The following is a 23,608-nucleotide window of genomic DNA, read 5'->3' as shown; positions in this document are numbered from 1 at the left end:
TTCTAAGCACTTTCTTCAAAAATTACTTTTTTTGTTTTTGTTTTTCGAGATAGGGTTTCTCTGTGTAGTCTTGACTGTTGTGGACTCACTTTGTAGACCAGGCTGACCTAGAACTCACAGCGATCCACCTGCCTCTGTCCCCCCCCACCCCCACCCCCGAGTGCTGGGATTAAAGGCGTGTGCCACCACCATCTGACTACATTGTTTTTATAAGAAGTAGAAGAGCTCACCATTTTTCGAGGCAACACGAGTCTGCTGTTTCATGTGGTCATTTGGAACACCATAGACTTCTATGATCACTAATATGTCAGCTTTGTTAGAGGACAGTCTAAAAGGCAGCTGGATCCCACTGATGAGCTGTGCAAACACAGATGTGCAGGCAACCTTAGCTGAGCAGGAAACCACATCACCACTTGCTCTCAGTCAGATGGCATTTCCCAAAAAGACAAAGACTCTAAATTATCTGCTACAAAACTGAAGCTGGCAAATCATGGGAATTTTTTTTCATTTTTAACATAACATTTCAGTTTTTATTATGATACCTTAATTTGCCTTACCCTATGAGCATATACAGGGGGAGGAGGTCCCCCTCAGTCACAGACATAGGGGAGGGGAGTAAGGGGAAAATGGGAGGGAGGGAGGAATGAGAGGATACAAGGGATGGGCTAACAATTGAGGTATAACATGAATAAATTAATAAAATATTTTCAAAAAGCAACTGAGAAGAATTGGGAATTTTTTATTTTAATCCCCTTACCTTCAAATATCACTTTATAATGAACAAAAACCTGTCTAACATACTATTTTATTCACGTGTATTTATAGGAATCTACAATGTACAAGGTTTATGATTAATTTGATATATTAATTTTTAAAAACATGTTATAATTATTTTTACTAGTTAGGTATTACTATTTCTCAAATATAAAATGTTGCACCATATTATAATACTATTTTCTAAAAAAAACATTTACACTTGAACCAGTTATAAAATTTGACATTATCCAGTGTTATCTGCATTACCATAACAAAAACTGGAGTTTAGTAAGATCAACTACGTCCTATATATGTCAGAGACAGGTATTAAGAACATACTTCAAAAAGTTACCAGTTATATTTTTATTTAGTTCCAGCTAATTATTGACTCAAAATTGTGTTTTGGTTTTAAGAACAAATTGAACATAGAGCATTTGTAATGTGTTGATTTAAGGTGAGAAATAAATTACAAGCCCAGAGCCCAGCCCTGTCCATAACTACTGTCAGGAACTATACATCTCCCACATGCCTTTGGCTATATACCCTGCTTCTTAAGATCTCCTATCACCAGCTGTCTGATGACCAGAGCTTATTCAAGGTCAAATATGTACATTTTGAGAGTCACACCAGAAGGCCAATTAGACCTGTGCTGACCCTTGTATGGTATCTGTTCCCACAGGTACTAGCAAACTTTAGAATACAGCTAGAACCCACATCCCTCAATATAAGCTCCAAAACAGAAAACAGTGGATCAACCCTCTTACAGCCTAATCCTGTCCTGAGCACTGTACATGTCTAGACTGATAGAGGAAAAGTGGTGAGAAACATCAAAAACAAAGCTGCAGCTAACAGACTGCTTCAGATTCACAAGCCCCAGAACAAAAATAAAAGTGACATGAAAAACCAAGACAATGTGTCCCATCCAAAAATTACTAATCCTATAGTGATGAATTCAATGAAAATGACCAGAAAGAGCCTGCAGACAAGGAGTTCAGAAGAACAAGTATAACTATGTTCAAACATCTCAAAGAAGGACAAAAGCAAAAAGGTGAATGAAATGCTAAAGTCTATCAAAGATATAAAAACTCAATTCCATAGACTGAGAATAGAGAAAAAACAAACTGAAATAATTGTAGAAATGAAAAACTCAGTAAGTCAAATAAAAAATAAAAATCCTCAGTAAAACACCTCACCAACAGAATAGGACAGATGGAAAATAATGAGACAGGGCTAGAAGACAAAGTAGAGGAAATGGGTCACTTGGTAATGGTGAATAAAAATGTAAAATATGTATGTGAACAAAACATAGGAGTTTGGAACAGAACACAATAAAAAAAGTAAGTTTTGTGTAATAGGCCTAAAAGAAAAAGAAAATCATTATTTAAAAAATCACCAAGAATACTTTAATAAAATCAAAGATGGTTGCCCAAATCTAGACAAAGAGATGCCCATCCAAACACCTACACAACACCAAATAAACAAGACAAACAACAACAGAAAAAAAAAGTCTCCCAATCTCTCCATGATATATTATAGTTAAGAAAATTAAAAACAGAGAATAAAGAAAATGTATTAAAAACTGAAGATAAAAAAAGGTCAAGTCACTTGTAAATCCAGTTTCTCCAGAATAAAACTTGATTTTTCAACAGAACATTTTAAAGCCAGAAGGACTAGGAAAACTGTATTCTAATTTCTGAAGTACCACAACTGTCAACCCAGACTATTATACCCAACAGAACTATCCATTAAAATAAAGATGAAATTAAAACTTTACATGATAAAAATAGATTAAATGGATTTATGATTGCTAATCCAGCTTCATAGAGCATACAAGATGAACTACTTAATTCTGAAGAGAAAGATAAACAAACCAAGAGGTCACAGGAAAAAATAAGCAAAAACCCAGGATAGTTAATCAAATGAAGTCTAAGAACACAATACAATATCAACAAAATGACAAGAATAGATACCTGTCTTTCAATAATAGAGTTCCTGTTACTAAAAGATTCATTCTAGCAGAATGAGTGAGAAAACAAGACTGATCTTTTTCCTGTCGCCAATAAATTCACCTTATCATCAATAAACACCATCTTATAATAAAAGGATGAAAAAGGGTATCCTCGGGTGTGGCCATGGATACTCTAATATCTGACAGTACATTTCAAATCAAAACCAGTTAATCAGAGATTACAAGGACAGTCACTGCATATTCATTAAAGGAACAACCCACCAAGAGGACAGAACAAAGTTAATCATATATATTCCAAATATAGGTTAACCCAACTTCATTGAAAACATACTACTATGTTTAAAATCACAGATAAACCCAACACATGTGTTATGAGTGAATTGAATTCCAGCTCCCACTGGTAGACAGGTTATCATGGCAAAAAGTAAATTTAAAAAAATCTGGATATCAGGAATCAAATGGACCTAACACATCACAGACTACTACACTCAAACACTAAAGAACATACATTCTTCTTAGCAGCCCATGGATTTTTCTCCCAAAAAAGATCAAATATTAGGACTTAATTAATTATCAACAAATATGAAAAAAATGAAATAATATCCTGCATGCTTCCCGGTCTAACCTAAATCTGTTAAAGAAAAATGTTAAGTATACATTTCCATCTATAGGCACAAAAAGAATTTTCTAAACAGAATTCTGACAACATAGACATCAAGACAAACTCCTGATGAATGAGACCTCATGAAACTAAAAGGCCCCATACAGCAAAGGGCATCATCACCAAACTGAAAAGACAGCCTACAGAATGAGGGAAAAAATGTTATCAGCATTACATCTGACATAGAGTATCTACGAAGAACTAAAAAAGCAAACAAAGAAAATGCAACTAAACATCACATAAACAACCAACAAATTAAAAAATGTGGCATGGAACTAAGCAGAAGAATTACATTATAAGGTATGAATTAAATTCTCAAATAACAAAGAAGTTATAAGCCTAAAGATGCAATTATGAAAATTGAGGCGCAGTTTCATTTACTGGAGATAATTATGTTTGTATATCAATAATCACTTATCTAAAAAAGAGAGGAGCAGAATAGAGGATGGGGGTGGGGAGAAAGCTTTGGTGTATAGCTTCTCCTGTCCTAAACTCACACAGTATGACATCAGGTATACACTAAGGTAACAAGATTTTCAGTGACCTGTATCCCAGAGGCAGAAATCTTTCAGCTTAGTTAGATATCTGCATGTTTAGGAAGCCGACCACATTACTCCCAAATATGAGTGCAGGCCAGGTCATTTTCAGCTCTGTGGGAAAGGACCTTTCCAAAAAGGGGCTGGTTCCACTTTGTATATTCTATGCCAAAGGAAAAAAAAAAGAAAAGAAAAGAAGGGAGGAAAAGGGGAGGGGAGAGGGGAAGGGAAGGGAAAGCGAAGGGGAAGAGAAAGGGAAGGGAAAGGAAGGGAAAGGAAGGGAAGGATATGAGCTAGATCAAAACTTTCACTTCTCAGGTAACAGATAAACTAGAAATTTGACTGTCTTCATCAAGGACTCAAGGAAGCTTACAGTAAATCCAAGCCTTCTGTTTTCCAAATTGCATTCCCATAACCCATGAGACTAAAGTAACCTACTACAAAGCTCCTTAGAATAACCACGCAGGGAGGGCTCACACACATGTCCATGGCAGCTGCTTCCAAGGAGAATCACTAACTTGTCCGACTCCAAGCCACCTAACACCTCATCATGAGATTCTCGGAGTACAAGCCCAGAACATTCATCAGCATCTGTGGCGCACAAACTCCCTTAAAACTTCATTTCCAACAAGGAGGTGCAGATGCTCTCCATACTGTTCTCAGCATGCACCAGATGTCACTCATTCAATTAACTTCCACATATGTAGCATGTTTGATGTCAGATCCTATCAACTAGGATTGAGCAGAGCAGCACTCTTGTCCTGAAAAAATCCCTAGACAACTGGGGAATACTGACAAGAAAATAATTATAATACCGTGTGCTAAGTGTTATAATATGTACCTGCATCTGCTGTGATGGAAAAACAGAAGGAAACTGTAAAAAGGAGCACAACCAAGAAAAAAGCTTCCAAAAAGTGAAGATTTTAAAGTCAAGAGTCAGTCAAGACATAGCATCTAAATTTGATGTCAAAGCTTGGGAGGCAGCAGCAGGTCTGTACAAGGTCAAGACTGGTTGGTTGGCCTAGATAGATGTTCCGAGCCAGCCATGGCTACACAGTAAGACCTTGTCTAAAGGATGGGGGAATACAAATAGAGATTGAAACAGATGAGAGAGAGAGAGAGAGAGAGAGAGAGAGAGAGAGAGAGAGAGAGAGAGAGAGAGAAGAGGGAATGAGAATTCAATGGGAAAGTGAACAGTAAGGGTTGGGGGGAAAGGCTGCAATTCAAGGAAGTAAATCCTAGTCATAGTTACAGATAGATAGAAGAAAGCCAAGCCTTGACTAGGCAAGTACTTGGTAAACAGAAACGAATGTTAAATACTAATGAGGTCCTCATTGTAGCAACTTTAGTCTCATGCATAGATACATACACAACAAAATATTCATTCACGTAAAATAAAACATTTTTAAAAAGAAAATCTTTCAAAGACATGCCCACAGATCAATCTAATCCAAACAACATCTCACTGAGAGTTTTTTTCCCCAGGTTACTCCAGACTAGCTAAAGACGACAAATTAAAACTAACCGTCATCGTGGGCTAATTGGACATGTTTAAGAAGTCAAAAGAAGAGACCTCATGATGAATAATGAGTTCCTGAAACAGGACAGCAGCAAAGCTGCTTAGACCAAAGGCGTGGATCATGAAGACGTGGAGTGGACAGGGTACAATCTAGATGGGTAAAATGCAGAGAGGAGGAGACACGTAATGATACCACCATGTTTTCTGCTCTGAGCTGGTCAGGTGAGTAGCACCACTCATTGATGTCCCGACAAAATATTTAAAGGACATTGACTAGGAAGGGATGTTAGGTTTTAAATTTTTCAGTTTGACAGGATAGTGATTTAACAGGTGTGGATGCTTGGTAGACTGTTTAAAATATACTTCAGGTTCTAAAAAAAAAAAAAAATGAGGTCAGGTTAAAGATTGGAGCCTTACTGGTGGTTACAATGATGAACCTTTGCATAAGAGGATGTAAGAAGAGTCGTTAGTCTGTAACAAGGGTTAGAAAAAGCTTTTTGCAACATAAATATTTTAGGAGTAGTTACAGAAAAAGGAATCCATCAATGAAAGTGAAACAGATTCCCATGGCAGACAGATAATGAATTCAGGACTAAGAAAGTCTTGAGTATGCTATGAAGGGTTCTTAGGAGTGGCTAATCCACTTTTTTCACTGAATCAACTATTTAAAAGATGCAGAAAGGAGGCCAATGTGACAATGCCCTTGTAAACGAAGCTCTGTGGTCAATAATACTTCTCCAGGTGCCAGAAAGTATCAGCTAATCAATATTTGTAGCCCCTGTTGTAGGTGATTTCAAGCTGTCTACTCTGACTGGATTATAGTGTCACAGCATCCTAGAGCAGGAGCAAAGCCAGCTATGTACCTAACTAGCACTGTTTCCGCCAAGCCCAAAACATTTCCTCCCCATCCATTTTTTTTCTCTATTGTCCTTTCAAATGCATTTCTGAAAAATAACTCATAAAATCTCCCATACTTCTCTGGGAGTAAATGGCTAAGGCCTGAAGCAAATGAGGGTGGGCTCCCAAGGCATATAGTGTTATGACAATGATGTGTAGACATTGTAGCTGAAGTATACTCTGGGAACTACAGAATTTCAAGCAGTGCAGCCAGGAGTGAAAATCAAGAGGCCACTCAATGGTTTGCAAAGTCCCAGCTAGAAACAGCAAGATCACAGACCAAAATCCCAGGAGAGCTTCTGAGATGATGCCTATGGCTGTAGGAGCAACTAGTTAAACAGAAGGAAGCACTCCAAAGGCACTCCAAGGAGGCACTACCCAATTCATTAGCCAACACATCTTCCTGTTGCAGACTATATAGGTGGAGGTACAGCCTAAAGGAGTGGTTTGTAATTAAGTGGAGAGAAAAATGCAACCAGACCTTTTTAAAGGTTCAGTGGCATTTTAAAAAGTAAATAAACATTGCATTTAGGTCATAGAGAATGAGGGAAAGTCTGTGCTAATGGAGACAGCCACTTTTGCTATAATGAAATTGTACAGGAAACGATGAAGCAAAAAAAATGAAGTAATGAGGTGGGAGAACTGGGAGGGTCTGAATGAAGATAGAAATAAAGAGGAAACAACATGAGGTAATTGGCTATTAGAGACTAAAAGTGTAGGAGAAAAAAGTACACATCTATATTAAATGAAAATAAAGTCAGAGATGGGGGTCAGAAAAGATGGCTCAGCAGTAAAATGCAAGTACTGTTATTACAGAGTTCAATTTCCAGCATCCAAGATGGGCAGTTTACAACCAATACCTCCAGCTCCAGGGGAGATCTGATCCCCTCTTCTGGACTCCACAGGCACCTGCACCCTCTCTCTCTCTCTCTCTCTCTCTCTCTCTCTCTCTCTCTCTCTCTCTCTCTCTCTCCCTTCCTTCTCTCCTCTCTCCTCTCTTCTCTCCTCTCTCTCTCTCTCTCTCTCTCTCTCTCTCTCTCTCTCTCTCATACACACACACAAACAAATAAATTTTTAAAAATTCAATATAGAATTTGAATCATCAATGCATCAATGTAGGGAAGAAATGTTAAGGGCTCTCCCAAACTTCAGGGGGAAAATGAGATCATTTTAAGATTATAACATATTAACAGACACTGAAGATGAATACAGGAAAAAGTATATCCATACCATCCGTACCTTTATTTGCAATCAAACAGAGTTCAGAGACAAGTAGGGAAAGAATACTGCACTACAAAGGTAAAAGATTAACGAGAAAGAAATATCTCCTAGAATTTGTTGGTGAAATTCTTTAAAGTTAAGGGACAAAAAGTGGCGTGTCCCCAAGGTCGTCAGTGGGTTGAACTCAACCCACTCCATCACAGTGTTAAATGGTGACATACAATGGAATAATATAAATAGATCTCTCAGAGGAAAAGGTTTTAGCCTCAATATTTCTATTCACTGGCAGAAAATCATTCATGTGAAAATGCACAGAAAGAAAATTTTCAGACACAGGAAAAGATGCCAAAATGGCACCCATTAACTGTGTCTAGAAAGATTAACAGGAATTTAAAGGGCATTGGAGCCGATCAGTAGAATTGAAATATTAATGTATACTATCGAGTTTACTTAACAACCAACAAATAAAAGAACAAGTCATTAATCTTACTCGGATTGTGAGGGTAATTGGGTGGCTGTCTCCTGTGGCTTCACTTGGGTTAAAGCTCAGGGTTGTATCTCTGAGGAAGTCTGGCTTCAGAAGATATCCAGAGCCTCCATTATCCAAAAATTTTCCATTTTGCAAATCCATAGGCAGTCCAGGGGTTTGAAAATTCAAGGCCACTGTGAGAAAGAAGTATTTTGACACTGTTAGGATGCTGGGAGTGAAGCTAAATTCAGAGGTGTGTAAAAATCATCACACAGCGTATCTCCATGTTTCCTAAGAATATGGATCACTTACCCTAATACTTCATGTTTTTTTTAAATATATTATTGCTGTCTTGCTATGTTGCTTTGAATGAAAATGGCCCCAGAGGCTCATGGGGAGAGGCACTATTAGGAGGTGTGGCTTTTTTTTAGGAGAAGTGTGTCCCTGGGGAGTTCAGGTTAAAGGGTTCAAATACTCAAGGCCAGGCCCAGTTTCTCGTTCTCTGTTCCTGCTGCCCAAGGATCCAGATGTAGAGCTACGGCTGTAAGACCATACTGCCCTGCTTCCACAATGACGGTAATGGACTAAACCTCTGAACTAGAAGCCAGTCTCAATTAAAGGCTTTCCTTACAAGATTTGCAGTGCTCATGGTGTCTCTTCACAGGAACAGAAACCCACACTAAGACACTTGCTTGTGTTAATGTGTGCCTGTGAACTGTAATATTTAACTTGTAAACTAAATTATTATATAGTTGTTGATTGCTGGTAGATTTTTTGAGACAGGTTATCGTATAGCCTGGGCTGGCTTCGAACTCTCCTTGTAAGGAAGACCTTAAGCACCTGAAACCCTTGCTTCCCCTAGTGCTGAGAGTACAGGTGTGCACCCCATAATATCCATCTACTGTACAACGTTGCATGAGGAAATGAAAGTGGCATTCAGTATGGGCTACAGAAAAGCAATGCATATGTCAGTTAGCACTCAATGAATATAAAAATAATCTTGGCCGGGAGCTCTACTCCGAAATAAACTGTTTGCTTAACTGTGTGGGGCCTTAGATCCAATGGTCAATACTGGTAAATACTGTTAAGGAAGAGAAGTCACCAACTGTATTGCAAATATCCAGGCCCAAGGGGTAGATATGCCCCCTGAGAAGGTGACGCGCTGCTCTATACAGTGCCTGGTATGTGGTCCTGCTATATAGTCCTCCCCTAGCCCTCCCCATCCCACCTGACTGCACTCCCCCGTCTCCTCAGGCCGGATGCAAGCATCTGCCCTGACAGTACAGGAGACAAAGAAGGAGCCCTGACACTGAGTGGTTGGTGATGGTGCCATACCTGCTCTTTGGTTAGGAACAAGGAGATAGTCGCATGGCATAACGACCAGCCCTGTGAGGCTGTGAATGTCAAAGCTCATGTAAAGCCAAAACAACAGCACAGCGGGCACTTGGACAGAAGAGGATTTGGCCTAACTTGAACAAGGAACCTAATCTTCAGTCCCCTGTCCTGCCCATCTGGTCTCCCTCTCCCTCGAGCACACAGGTTCCGACATTAAGTTCGCGTGGAATAGTCTAGGCCTTCCTACCGTCGCCTCTATTTGCCCTCTCCAGCTTTTGGGGGAAAGCTTTAGCTCTAGAAAGCAGTGATTTACCACGAATGCGTGACCCCACTTCCAGGGCCAAAACTTTTCCGGAACTTTCCATTGACTCACACAGTGAACTCGTGTCTACTCACATTCGCAGACAGCTCGTCAGCCTACACAACATACCCATCTGACAGCCTACATTCCAGAACTCTTGAGGGTTAAAATTAGAAGAGTCCGCTCTCATCCGTCTGGGGTAAATTCTAGTGATGAATGTCCTGGTGTGGAAAATAAACTCATGGGCTACAGAAAGAAAAAATGGAATAAAAATGTTGAAGTACTGTAATCAATGTAACAAGCTATCTTTGTATCTTTGTACGTTACTCACATATGTGAAAACTCTATACATTACCTTGGCAAAAACATTTATCAGTCACAAGATAAAAGAGAATCCTATGCATTTATACTTGCAAAATAATTCATAAGAACTCTTGTACCCTATTTGAGAAACTATTTCACTTTCATACATACAAATTAATTCCAAATTAATTCAAGAATACACAAAATTCCAAAATAAAAGGTTTTTAAATCAGCATTTACCAATTTATTTTTAAGCTCAATTCTCACATTAAGATGGACTCACGTTTAAGTCACATGAGGCTAAATTAATTTAGTGATCATCTCACAGATCTGTACAGTTTAGAGGGACCCTAGAGTTGTCTGGTGTGGCGCCCAGCCCTCCAGCCCAGCATCCTTCCTTCACTCTTCCTTCAGGTATATTCCATCCCTGCTTTCAACTCTCCATTGACAATCTCATGACTTTTATTTCTAATATCTCGTTTGCTGAGATATTTAATTGCTTGTAACATGCACATATGCATGCATGTATATGTAACCTATACACACTCTGTGTATTTCTGCTTGTCTATATTCTAAGTGACATGGGATTAAAAACTAATTTGTATCCCTCACCATTTGACTGACATCCCTTTAGATTTCTCGAACACAGATGCCTTGGGCTTTTTTTTTTTTCTTTCACTGAACAGATCTGATTGCCACAACCATTCCTACCAGTATGACAACATTCGTAGAGGAAGTGATTGCTATGTATAACACATGGTATATGCTAGTGGGAAAGAACCCTTTCCTCCTTGTCGTAAGTAGTATTCTTTAATAAGCATTGCTAATTTAAAAACAAAATGTTGTCATGCTTCTTCTGTGCTCCATAGGAGGTCTATCCATAAGTCAGCCTGCACACTCAGGACTTAGGGTTTCACATCTGCATAGTGACATGAGAATGGTCATGACAGTCTCTGTGATGGTCAGTTCTGAGTATCAACCTGAGCAGGTTAAGAAACACCTGGGTACCGGATGTGGTGGTGATGCCTTTAATCCCAGCACTCGGGAGGGAGAGGCAGGTGGATCAATGTGAGTTCGAGGCCAGCCTGGTCTACAAAGTGAGTCCAGGACAGCCAAGGCTACACAAAGAAACACTGTCTCAAAAAAAGAAAGAAAGAAAGAAAGAAAGAAAGAAAGAAAGAAAGAAAGAAAGAAAGAGAAAAGAAAAGAAAAGAAACACCTGGGCATCAGTGAGGCACACCTACATATGTGTCCAGGAGGGGATTTCTACAGAGAATTAACTCAAGAAGAGCCACTCAGTGTGGATGGCATCATCTCATGGCGTAGGTCTTTGTACTGTTAATAACAAGGGGAAATAAGAAAATTTCCCATATCTCTTCCTTGTTTATGTAAAGAGATGTGAGCAGAGAGCAGCTTCATGTCCCCTCTACCATGGAGCTACAGCCAACATGCTTTCAGGCCAGGACGGACTCTTCAAACCGTGAGCCACTCTGGCTTCCTTCCTGAAGTTGCTGCTTGTTGGACATTTTGTCAGGGCAATGAAAAAAGTACCTAACACACTCTTGTCACATATTGTTGCTTCTGAAATTTAGCACTACAAATTACACACAATTTATTACACATTCATTTCATGTTCTTTCTAGGAACATCTGGAAAACAAATTAAAAGGAGGGAATGAAACTACATATAATCTCATCACTCAATTAAGACTCTCTTCTGCTTATAGGCTAATTTTTCAGATGGATTTGTATTATTTATTCCCTTTTATTGGGTGATTTTTTTTTATTTAACTGGCATAATGTAAGAATCATCCCATTTGATAACATTCCAAGATTTTATTTTGTGATGTTTATGATAATGAGTTTAGTAATACTAGGCATCTATGCAGTTAAATCTTTGTCACTATCATTAATTATTTAGTATAATTAAGTAAATTAATTTACTTTGGGTACAAGAAAAACATCCTACTCTCTTCAAGGCATAGTGGTGCTATGCACTATATCTGGGCTCCACTCTTACTTTTAAAAATTGTGTGTGTGTGTGTATGTGTGTGTGTGTTTGTGTGTGTGTGTATGTGTGCGTGTGTGTTGTGTGTGTGTGTGTGTGTGTGTGTGTGTGTGTGTGTGTGTGTGTGTGTATGGTGTTTACTCTACTAGGAGTGAGAGAACTACGGTTGCTTCTACTACACACACTACTTCTGTTCCCATATATCTAAAATGCTATCCGACACCTTGAGGTGTCAGATGCCAGTAAAGCAGGTCATTCCAACTGTCTTGACCATACTATGTAGTAAGACATACACACAACCCCAGCTGGGGAGACGGCCCGGCGGCTGAGCGTTCTCACCAAAAAAGTGGGCAGGCTTTACTTTAGATTCACACTATGCACATAAAAACCCAGGATGGCTACATTAACCTGTAATCTCAGCACTGTTACAGGGCTGGGAGTTGGGGGGCTGGGGGTGGATCGTTGAGGCTTCCTGGTTCCCAGCCTAGATCTAGTCTCAGTGAGAAGCCCTGTCTTCAGGGAAGAAGGCAGAGAGTGACAGAGGGTGACCCCGATATCTTCATCTGGATTCTGCATTAGCACAGGTCTGTGCATCTGCATCATCAGTCTCGTCTCTCCTCTCTCTCTCTCTCTCTCTCTCTCTCTCTCTCTCTCTCTCTCTCTCTCTCCCTTCCTCCCTTCCTTCCTCCCTTTGTCCCTCTCTCCATCCCTCCATCCCTCTCCCTAATGGTTAAATAAAGTATTCCTTCATGTTGCCTACAGTTTATTCTTCCATTCTACTCCGTTCAATAGGCTGCTGTGAAAGGCACAGCACCAAAGCACAAAGTGGCTTATGCCATTCTGACATTGCAATGTGCTTCTGCTTACATTTTCTCCCAGGAAAATCCAAGTGTTTCTCAGCAGGCTCAGCCTGTAGCTTGGGCTCTGTCATTTATCACTCTGCAGTATAACTGGCACACCACAGTTTGCCCACAGAAGGGTCCATACCTCACACTCTTAATGAAAATGCTGTGACCTAAAAAGGGCAATTAAACAAGGATGGTGGCACACATGTTTAATCTCGGCATGAGGTAGGAAGAGGCAGGTAAAATCTCTGTGAATTCAAAGCCAATCTGGTCTGTATAGTGTGTTACGGGTCAGCCAGGACTACATAATTATACCTAGTCTAAAAAAATTTATTAAGGCGCTTAATAGGAAAGCTTTATGATATAAAACTTAATGCAATCAAAATACGTTGTTTTATATATTTAAGAATATCAATATCAAGAATTTTATATAGATATTAAGAATAAAATGTGATTTCAAATTATTACAAGTGAATTGAAATTCAGTAAGAATATACACTCATAAATACCTCCAAGCCATGTTAACCCCTTAGCAGTGAATAGAACCAATTTAAATGCTTCGTCCTTTGGTGTTGTCAGCATTTACCTCTCAATTTTGAAAGTTTTCGAGCTCGATACTCCACAATAGAATTATTCTCATTAAATTGCTGATAGAGTCTTGAGTACTGAAAGTTTCGGAACTTCTCAGCTTTAGTATAAATGACAAGATCAGACAGTGCCAAAGCTACTCTCAGCTTCTTGGGCTAAAAATAAAATGCAGTGATTTCACATTTTTACATTAATCATTTGAAATTTTTATTTTGTAAACACACACATACATACACAAGCTCACGTGCGCGCGCACGTGTGTGTCTGTGTGTGTGTGTGTATACTATTTTTAAAAATAGATCAAGTTTTTAAAGCTATCTCCTCGAAAACTCTTTGGACTAAGTCAATGTGACCATTTTTATGGCCATTTTAATTATCATATGAGCTTGACTGAATTTAAGATCTTGTTAGTGTATTAAAATTTGAGAATAGTAAGTTTTACTGTTTTCTCTTTTTTTTTGATATGCAAAAATGCTTTATTTTATTAGAGATGTATGCTGGAACATTGGTAGTTTCAATTGGTACAGTTATTCCCAGAATTGCCATAACTTCCAATAAATGTGTAATTACATAATCAGCACTTTAGAACCAAAAGCATTTGCCCATTGAAATCCTGAACATGTGCCTACAGTTGGTGCATGTATTTAATTTTCCATAAAATGTGAAAGGCATCATATCCATCTGCCAAATTTCATTTCTCTGGGTACCTTTTGGGTTACTCTGTGCAAGTAATGGAGTTTGGTTATGTTATATATATATAAAAAAAACAACTAACACATTTTATTTAAATGTTCCTTGGCTTATTAAGTGATGGAAATTTTTCCTTTAAACCTGTGTTGCTCATCCTCAAAGATCTTAGCTTATTTTCACAAATTTTACAAATTTAAGAATTAAGAGCATGAGTATAGTTCCAGTTTGTTCTGGCATTTTGAGATAAGTTTTATTGTGTGGTAGACATTTGTTCTCCCACTGCATTTTTCTCAGCCACTTCTCAGGTTTGTGAAAACACTCCTTGGCCGTGCTCACACTACACGTTGATATTTGAAGCTAGCACACAATGAGAGGTTTCCTCATGACATTCTCACACTGTATGCCATAATGCTTTCCTTTGATGCATCCATTTCCACACTGCCCTCTTTGTGAACTCTTTGGCTGTGTCCAGTTCCTCCCCTCCTCAATTTTCATGTTACACAGATGCCCCTATCTTCTCTTATCTCATCTCAGTCCTTTATAGCTCTTTATTACTGCTAGTAAGCCTCTTCCTACTTTTGTCTATGTGTATATATATACACACATAAATATAAATGTTGATTCCCACATCAAAAAGAATGTGCAGCATTTGCCTTTCAGAGTCTGGATGGTCTCACTAGTATAATGATCTCTAGCTCAAAGACAGTGGGTGTCAAAAAATAATAAAGATCAAAGAAAAATAGGGCATCTATATAATATATCCTTGCAAGGCTCAGGCAATAGCACAGCAGAGGAAGCAGAAAGGTTACTGGGGCCAGAGGTCAGGGAAGATTGTTAGCGAGTAGTGTTCTCTGGCCATAGCAGAGCCACTGCACTCATGACTCATAGCAGGTTGCCTGCACAAGATCAAGGCAGCCAGAATTCTACCAAGGAGTGGAAGGGGCCCCTGGGGGTCTATTAGTAGTGGAGGGTCACTGGAGGAAAGAACGTCAGTTTTCTTCACTACTGTGGCTCATGGTAGGCTGCCCTATACCCATAAGCATACAGATGCACACACAAGCACCACAAGTTGGACTAAGAGGAGAAGGAAGAGGGAAGGGAGGAAAGAGGAGAAGGAGGAAAAGGAAGGAGGGAGTAGGAAGAAGAATTCACTAAGAGGGAGCACATATATAGGAGCAAGGAAAGGAGCTGAAGGGAAGCATGGAGCCAGTATGATCTAAATACACTGAGTTCATTATGAAGTTACAAAACAGTGAAAAATTTAAAAGATAAAAAAGAAAGGTTTATAAAAGACCTACAACCAAAAAATAATGATAACTTATTTAATTTAAAAGGCAGAATTTGATAAAATGGAAACTAAGAATCAATATACAGAACCTATCAAGCAAAAAGTTGGTTCTTTGAAAAAGATTAACAAGATCAACAAATCTCTATTCAAACTGAGAGGAGGGGAATATCAATAGCAGGAACAGAGATGAAGAGAGAACAACAGATTTTGGAGAGCCACAAAGGATTGGGGGAAATACTTTGAAAACATATATTCAAAAGAAAAAAATCTAAAAATGGACAAATTCCTAGACATGTGTGGCTTTTGTGTGTTTAAATACAAACCATGCCAACAGTCTCCCCAGTCAGAGCTGACCACACCAGCAGTTGGTGCAAAGAGGCAGATCATAGCAGACATGCAACACAAAATGGTTTTGTACATAGGCATGTACTGTTTGATCCTGTAAAGGAAACAAAGCTTTGTTTTTGTAATAATCTTCCCCAAATACAGAGAAAGTAGGACCAAAGATGCACAAAGTTCAGGCTGCCTGGTTGGAAACACAACATCAAGACATTCCTCGTTAAGATTCCTTTCCATGAACTGTTCGTTTGAGGGGCAAATAAGTTCTCATCTTTGTTAACCCAAATGGCTGGTGGCATATAACACAACACATGCATTTTAATAACAATACGGATATGTATACGGCTGTGCAGAATTAACTCTGACTCTCTTGCCTCTGTCTCTACTACAGAGCAGAGAAGCTGTGTTGCTAACCTCAGCATTATTTCAGCTCTGTGCGATGCCTACTACCTAAGAGCTTGTAGTAAACATCTACTACAGTGAAAGTATTTTAGGAAAGGCTACCACAAAAAGAGATGGATTGAAAATGCTGTTGTCCACTGTCAACGTCTTTCCAAGTAAGATGTCAAGTCAGACTCGCATTTTCGTTACGAGGAAGCTGTCTCCCTTATGTAAACTTATTTCAGCTCTTCGCCAACAACATTAGGAAAATTTGATCACTTTTCTCAAAAAAAGAACAAAAAACAAAGAACAAAAACAAACAAACAAACAAAACAACCTGTTTTCACCTTTTTCTTGGCAGCTGTTACTCTGGCCAGTATTGAGAGGTCTGCCTCCTTTTCTTGCTTGACCCGTAATAAAAAGTCACTTCGTGTTTCTGGCTCCTTCAATGATTCTTCATCATCATCTTCATGCACATCTTCCTGTGACTCCAGCACTTGGCCCTGCTTGTTAGTCCCTATTCTTTGATGGGTTTCCAACAAGGTTCCTATTTTCTTATTTTTTACTAATACTTTGAATTTTAGTGCCTATAAAAAACAATTGGAAATAAGACAGATTTACAGGCAAACCATCACTGTGACCTTGAGAAGTATCCCCACATGTACAGTAAAGAGAAACTGGGGATGTGTCTGCAAATTCACCTACAGTAGCAGGGTATGGTGGGACCTCACTATGGTTTGGGACGTTACTCATGCTCATAGAAACCAGTGGTACTACGGTACTGACCATAATTTAGCCTAAAATAAGCCTATTGTGATGGGGATTTACTATTAGTGATCTTTTCATATATTTCACAAATTGCTAAATTCGAAATAGGTTGGAAAATGCATGTATACACATAGAAATTTTTGTCACATTACTGAGGTTAAACAGTTACAACTTTTGACAGGAGATACAATACTTCCATCTAATATTAAAAACATCCGATGGGATCAGGCATACAAAAACGTCCATCGACCTGTCTGACATCTAATATGGGTTGCACTGAAAATTTACTAAGCCTCTTCAGTTGTAATCAACTTAGTATTTCAGTCCATCAAATCTCAGATGTGACAAAGTTTACCACCATCAAGGAGGGCCATTCAATTTGAATTCAAAGCCTTCTGATACATTTCTCAATTATCTCCACGCTTTTAAAAAATTCATTGGTATATTTGAACGCCTGCTATGCCACATACAATACTGAAATAAGTGTTCTGAAGTCCCTGTAAGGAGACTGCAGTCTCTCTTCCTTCTATCAACCTCACATTTGATTCTTCTCTTTGATGGTGGCCCTGCCATTACTCTCTACTGTGAAGTTTACCAAAATGTATTCCGTGCCCAAAGCCAGAGGGGCTACAAAGGGTGCTTCCTAAAGAGACACATTTGGGGGGTGGACTTCACAATCAAGAAGTCAAAATCTTAAATGGCCTTTCATGGCTCAAATGCCTATTACCTACACTCAGTCCTTCCTCATCACATCGTATTTCCCTCTTCCCGCTCTCCACTGGACACCTGAACCGTGAATGAGGATACAAAGCTGATTCATTTGTCTAGTTTTTAACTCTGTTGCAGATTTTCATGCTTTTTAATAGTGGAAAACTGCATAAAGCATATAACAGTGAAAGTGTAAGCTCTAGCGTGAATCTATACAGCTTTAGAACGGCTATCCGAACTGTGTAGACCTTTGTTGAGATCTATGGATTTGGGGTTAAAGTTTCAATAAAAGCTTGTTAAATCTTAAGTTGTCGGGCTTGAATAAGGCTAAGTTAGCAACTTCCTAGGTAACTATCTCTCACACTGAAGACTGAACCCAACATAATAAAAAGGATTTTTTCTCTAATTCCTCATTGATCCCTCAGAAACCTCCTCCTAACTGTGTGGAAGCCAAGCCGTCAGTGAAAGCCACAGAGTGGAATGCAAAAGAAAACAACAAAGGGGAGAAAAAGAAAAGAACATAAAAGACGTGCTAAGGAGAAGACAACATTCAGATAAAATTGTCAAAAGTTTTCCAGAATTGGATCACAGCTTTGAGCTGCATCGTTGGTAATTTATGTGCAGCCTTTTGCAGTAGTCCTTACATGTTACGCCACAGCAGAATGCACTTAGTCTTTGAGCATTCCTCAGAGGTAAAGGAGTCATGATATTCCTACTCATTAATTTGTATTCTGTGTCAGTTTTTTTTGTGCAAGCACCTTCTTTTAATTTTTTTTTAAATGCTCACTCAGACAGATGAGGGAAAAACATTCGAATACCACAAAAATAATGCTACATTACCAGAACTGTAGATACCTCAAAATTCAAATATTGATTGTTAGAAAATCACTACTTAGGGAAAAGAAAGTTCGCTTGTTAATGACATTCGGGGTGGTGTGTCAGTCGGGGTAGAGTAGAATAAGTGGTGAGATCCTGAGGTTGAGAGCGCGGATCATGCTTGCCATAATATCGGAACATAAGTGAGCATCGTGAGGGAGGAAAATACAGAGAAGCCGTGTTGCTGGGGAAACGCGTCACATGGGTTCCGACATAGAGCCAGTTTGGATGAGTCATAGGAAGGCGTGAGACGACCGGAATGAATAGCTCTCTACGGCAGGCGGAAGAGAAGACGGACAGAGGGACATCTGAGGGGCCGACTAAAAGGGGGGAAATTTACCCCCTGTTCATTGATATTTAAGTATGGGTTCTGTTTACAACAAAGGCGCCTGACCTCCTTCTTAATATTTTGCCTACGAAATATATCAAATTCCTGGATTTTTTTTTATTACAATGCCTTTGTAGTTTGGACCCGCAGATGAAGGGAAGTACACAATCAAAAGGTGAGTTTTACATCTATCACTTTTCCTGTTGCTGATCCAACTACCTTGACAAAGCCACTTAAAGGAGAAAGGGTCTCTCTCAGCTCACAGTTCCAAGCTCCAGGCCACCACTGTAGGAGAATCAGGGCAGCAGGAGATCAGGAGCTGGCCATGTTGCATCGGTAGTCAGGAACGGAGAGCGCTGGGCGCATGCTCACTGACGCTCAGCTTGTCTTGGCAGTTAGACAGCCCAGGTTCCATTCACAGTCAAGATCAATCTCTCCACATTAGTTAATGCAAGCAAAGCAATCGCTCACAGGCATACCCAGAGTCCGAGCCCCCGAGGTGATATAGACTCTGTCAAGTTGACAATTAGCAAAAGCCACCAGATTCTACAAATGTTCCTTGTTTGCATAGTCTCTTTCTTCTCTGACATAACAGAACATTCCTCAGGCAACACATAGTGAAAGCAGCTCTGCTGTGAAAGAGTCAAAGTCAAGCATCTGTGCTGGTATATAAGCTATGTGCAAAGGTGACCATGGTTTGCTTTTTGTTTTTATTTCACTTTTTTCCTTCATCTAAGCTTCTCAGGCAAAACGTTACCTCTGGAGACGGTAGGCTGTCTGGAAACTCCTCAAGCATGTCTGAGAGAAGCAAGTCTCCAAAGGTACTCTGCAGAATGTCAGCCATCACTTCCTGCTGGCCAGGGGAGCAGTGGTTCTCCAAGGAGAGCACCACGGGGTACTCAGACATCTAGAAGATGAACCATCTCTATGGTTACTCACCAGGGCTTTTAAACTGTCCTAATACAACTCATCTAAACATCTATCTCAAAATTCATCTTCAACATTCTTTGCAAAATAAGCATGCTTTAAACTGAAAATTACCTTAGCATCCGACAAAGTAAAGGCTTTAAAACCCAGTGTAAAAAGGAATATTTATCTTTGCCTTGAAAGTATGAGCAAAGCCTGAAACACCGTCACTGGGAAATTATTTCAATACGTTCTATCAGGTCCTTAGAAAGAAATGACATAGACAGACTCAGTACCAAGAAATTGAAAGGCCAGGCCTGGAGGCTTAGGCCTGTAGTCCCAGCTCCTTGCGAGACTGAGGGAAGAAGAGCCCATAGTCAAGACTAGCCTGGTCTAAAGAGTCTAAGGCTAGCTTGGACAACTAAGTGAGACCTTGTCTTAAAATAAAATGTGAAACCAGAGCTGGACCTATAGCTCATTGATCCTGTCATTGCAAAGCATTCACCAGACCCCTAGGTTCAACACTTAGTGCTCAACCCCATACCCTCCAAAGTCTGTGCAGCTGTACATACAACCACAGAAACTGTTGAAGTGAAATTTATGGGAAGAAAACTTGCCTAGGAGACTTTAGGTGCTGAAAGTCCCCCAAAGGCACAGGAGATATGCTTAGTTAACAAAGTAATGGGGTTCGTTACGACACTTTTATACATGTACATCATTGTACTTGGTCTATATTCACACACACATGCACACACACACACACACACACACACACACACACACACACACACATACACACACCATCCGAGGATTTTATGCTATTTACCATAAATGGTATTTCCTTTTAAATTTCACTTTCAGTTAAATCATTTCTTTATAAAAATGTTATTAATATTTACTCAGATTTTTGTATTCTATAAATTTACTGACTCCATTTATTAGATCTGAGAGTTGCTTATAGAATTCGGGGAGGTTGCATTTATTATCATGTCACCTGAAGATGGGGAAAATTTAATTTCTTCCTTCATAATTTTAATGTCTTTTATTGATCTAGTTTTTTATACTTATTGAGTGTGTGCGCACACACATACAGTCATGTGCATTCCCTTGCCATGGCACATGCGTAGAAGTCAGAGGACAACTTGAAGAGTCTGTTTTCTCCTCTCACTATGTGCGTTCAGGGATCTAGCTCAGTTTGTCAGGCTTGGTGGGCAGCACCTTTACACAGAGTCACCTCACCAACCCATCTCTTCCTCTCTTGTCCATTTGTTCATCTGTTCTTTGGAGTCTTAGAAAATTTAGACTTTTACATGCTTTGGAGAACTTTGAATTTTAAGACTGTGTATATTGTCTTGCAGTATCTAGTTATCCTAAATTAAGGGATACAGGTCAGCCAAACATTGAGGAAGAGCATTTTAGACAAAGGGAGCGTTAGGTACAAAAGATTATAGATGTACCTGAAAAACAAAGCAAACCCAGAACAGCAGGAGAGCAGCCGCCACAGAAAACTAGTCCTGGGAGGCCTTGGGAGTCAACAATGGGGTCAAGCTTTTGTTCTGAAAAACCTTTGCAAGTGGGCAGGATGGAACTTGCTACGGAGTTGCCCTGGTGCACATGGTGGATGAGAAATAAATATAATGGTGTGATTTCTGGTTCCTGCTGACAGATTAACTGATATAGTCCCAGGGGAACATTGTGTTTATTTAACCTATAGGTTTTCTTTCTTCTCTTTTATGTACTTATTTACTACATAATTACTGAGTAGAATTTAGTTAAATCCTTTGATTATACAACAGTTACAATTCAAGAGATATCGACCATATTAAATTTTCAAAACTGACCATCTAAAATTAGCAAGCTTAGAAAATGGAGTCAAGTAAAAGCAATACTCAAAAGTCCTTTAAACATTTCACAAGAGATTGCTAAAATAAGTCCAAATCAGATCATACTTGCAAAGTGAATATAGTTCTACTGAAATTTAGATCTTTCCATCTATAAATAATGAACTAGTCAATTTAAATTCCAAAATGTACATCAGAACACTATTTGTTATCACCATTGTAGCTGTAAATAATGTTAGCAATTGAAGTGTTGGACTGTTGACACATTTTATATTTGTCTTAAAAGTAAAATATTTGGACATGGGTAAAATATTCATATTGTCTAAATCAGTATATCTCAAACTTTGAGTCCATAACAATAAGAGAAATAAATACATTTTTAAGCACAACACAACACACACACATGCATGCACATATGCACACTTACACATGCAAGATTAAACAAGAATTTCCATGACCATTCATTTGCTGCCTTTCACTTTGATAAATCTACCTTTAGCTACTAAATACCACATGGATTCTGCTATCTATCACAGCTCACAATTTTAAAAATCACAAATTGAAAGTCAGGCCTCCCTGAATAGAATCTGGGTTCAGTAAACTGCTTCAATGACTTTACACATACCATAAAGGCATACTTGTTTATAGTTTGGATAACAGTCTTGAAGAGAAGCTTGCTGGTGAGAGTGTAGCCATGGTACACAACAGGCTCATTCTGGGCTCCATCCCAGCAGTCAATTTCCAGGCAGCGGCAGCCTTTCACGAGGGCACTAGCAAAAGTTAGCAAAAGAGTGTCATACCTAGACTGTGGACCATGGGTAAAACAAGGTCAAAATATTCAGACTTGTAAAATAAATATATAAGCCAACCTGTAATAGAGAAAAATTTCGAATCCTAGAAACTTTCAACCTTATAAAGTAGAAACACTGTCTTTGTGTCATACAAATGGTATCTTGTCCTCCTTAGTCAAACATTTTACTCCTTATTGTTTTCGTTACAAAGCTTATATATATACCAGGGGCAAAAAGATGGCTTTGAAGCTTTTGCCCCCAACCCGAACAGTATGGCTAATGGTGCTACTACTGTTGGCTTTGTCATTGTGGTAATGTGATAATATACAAAGCTATCTGGAAACAATAAAATACATTAGCAAAATTCTATCTGATTCTTTTCATCATGCCAAGTTTTGGAGGGTGGGGTGGTGAACAACATGGTGAGAAGGGGAAGAGGGAAAAGGAAGTCATGGCCACAGCACATGAAATAGAGTGATCCTGACATCCCAGCAAACATGCTTGAGTGTTGATCCAGCCATACAAAGCAGGAAGCCTGCATCCCACCTCATCTGTGTTGCTTTGACTCACAGTCTCTTTGGAGAAAATTTTGAGTGACATTTTCAGAATGCACCAATTTCACAGCTTTCTCCAAACTAAGGAAAATATATCCCACTTCTGCTCAGATCTAAAACTGATTTGATTTTCCATCTATCAAATAAATCGGCTTCTTGATCTACACCTAAATTCTATTTTGGGCTTTTGAAGTAGGTTGCACCCACTGGGTTTAAATGGATTTTAAGTGTTCTTACTCAGAGAGAGACTGGCACTTTAATAAACATATACCTCTATCTAAACTGTGGCAACTGGAGTAGATTGCATTCCGATTTTCCTCTGACTTGATAAGGGTGAATGTCTGCAAACAGAGCGGACAGCTCAGGACACTCATTTTATGTCAGTGTGAAATAGGTTTGGCTTTTACTAGAGTTTACTACAATTTCTCAATTTAATTATGAAAACTGTCTTACTGAGATGGGGATGCAGCTCAGTGGTAGGATGCTTTCCTAAACTGCACAAAGCTTTATCTCAATCCTCGGGATTACAAAGAGGAAGTTTAATGAGTCACTCAAATGTGCATAATAGAAATAGGATCTCTTTATTTCAAGGTATACACACTTGCTTTGAACTATTTACACCTTCCTTCTTTTGTTTTCCTGTGTCCATCTCATGACTGTGGGCTAATATGCTAAAGCTAGTGCCAGAGACACAGTACAAAGGTTCTGTCCACCGCAATTGGTGGACTCCC

At 39.1% G+C, this 23,608-nt stretch overlaps 1 protein-coding gene across 5 annotated transcripts in view; it reads right to left on the bottom strand.

Moving 5' to 3' along the window:
* The window catches only part of PLCZ1 (phospholipase C zeta 1), a 47,533-nt gene that overhangs the window by 3,210 nt on the left and 20,715 nt on the right, over window positions 1–23,608 (bottom strand). For all 5 annotated transcript variants that reach the window (XM_084764879.1, XM_084764880.1, XM_084764881.1 and 2 more), the window contains 7 exons: window positions 22,158–22,302; window positions 19,543–19,692; window positions 16,453–16,692; window positions 13,406–13,562; window positions 9,794–9,910; window positions 8,050–8,222; window positions 231–357 (listed from right to left, as the gene is read on the bottom strand). In XM_084764879.1, coding sequence (XP_084621005.1) covers window positions 231–357; window positions 8,050–8,222; window positions 9,794–9,910; window positions 13,406–13,562; window positions 16,453–16,692; window positions 19,543–19,692; window positions 22,158–22,302 — 1,109 coding nt within the window. The remainder of the gene's footprint in view (window positions 1–230; window positions 358–8,049; window positions 8,223–9,793; window positions 9,911–13,405; window positions 13,563–16,452; window positions 16,693–19,542; window positions 19,693–22,157; window positions 22,303–23,608) is intronic.

The sequence above is a fragment of the Acomys minous genome, assembly GCF_964271855.1.
Source record: "Acomys minous genome assembly, chromosome: 17".
Lineage (NCBI taxonomy): Eukaryota > Metazoa > Chordata > Mammalia > Rodentia > Muridae > Acomys > Acomys minous.
This window is presented reverse-complemented; position numbering and strand designations above follow the sequence as displayed.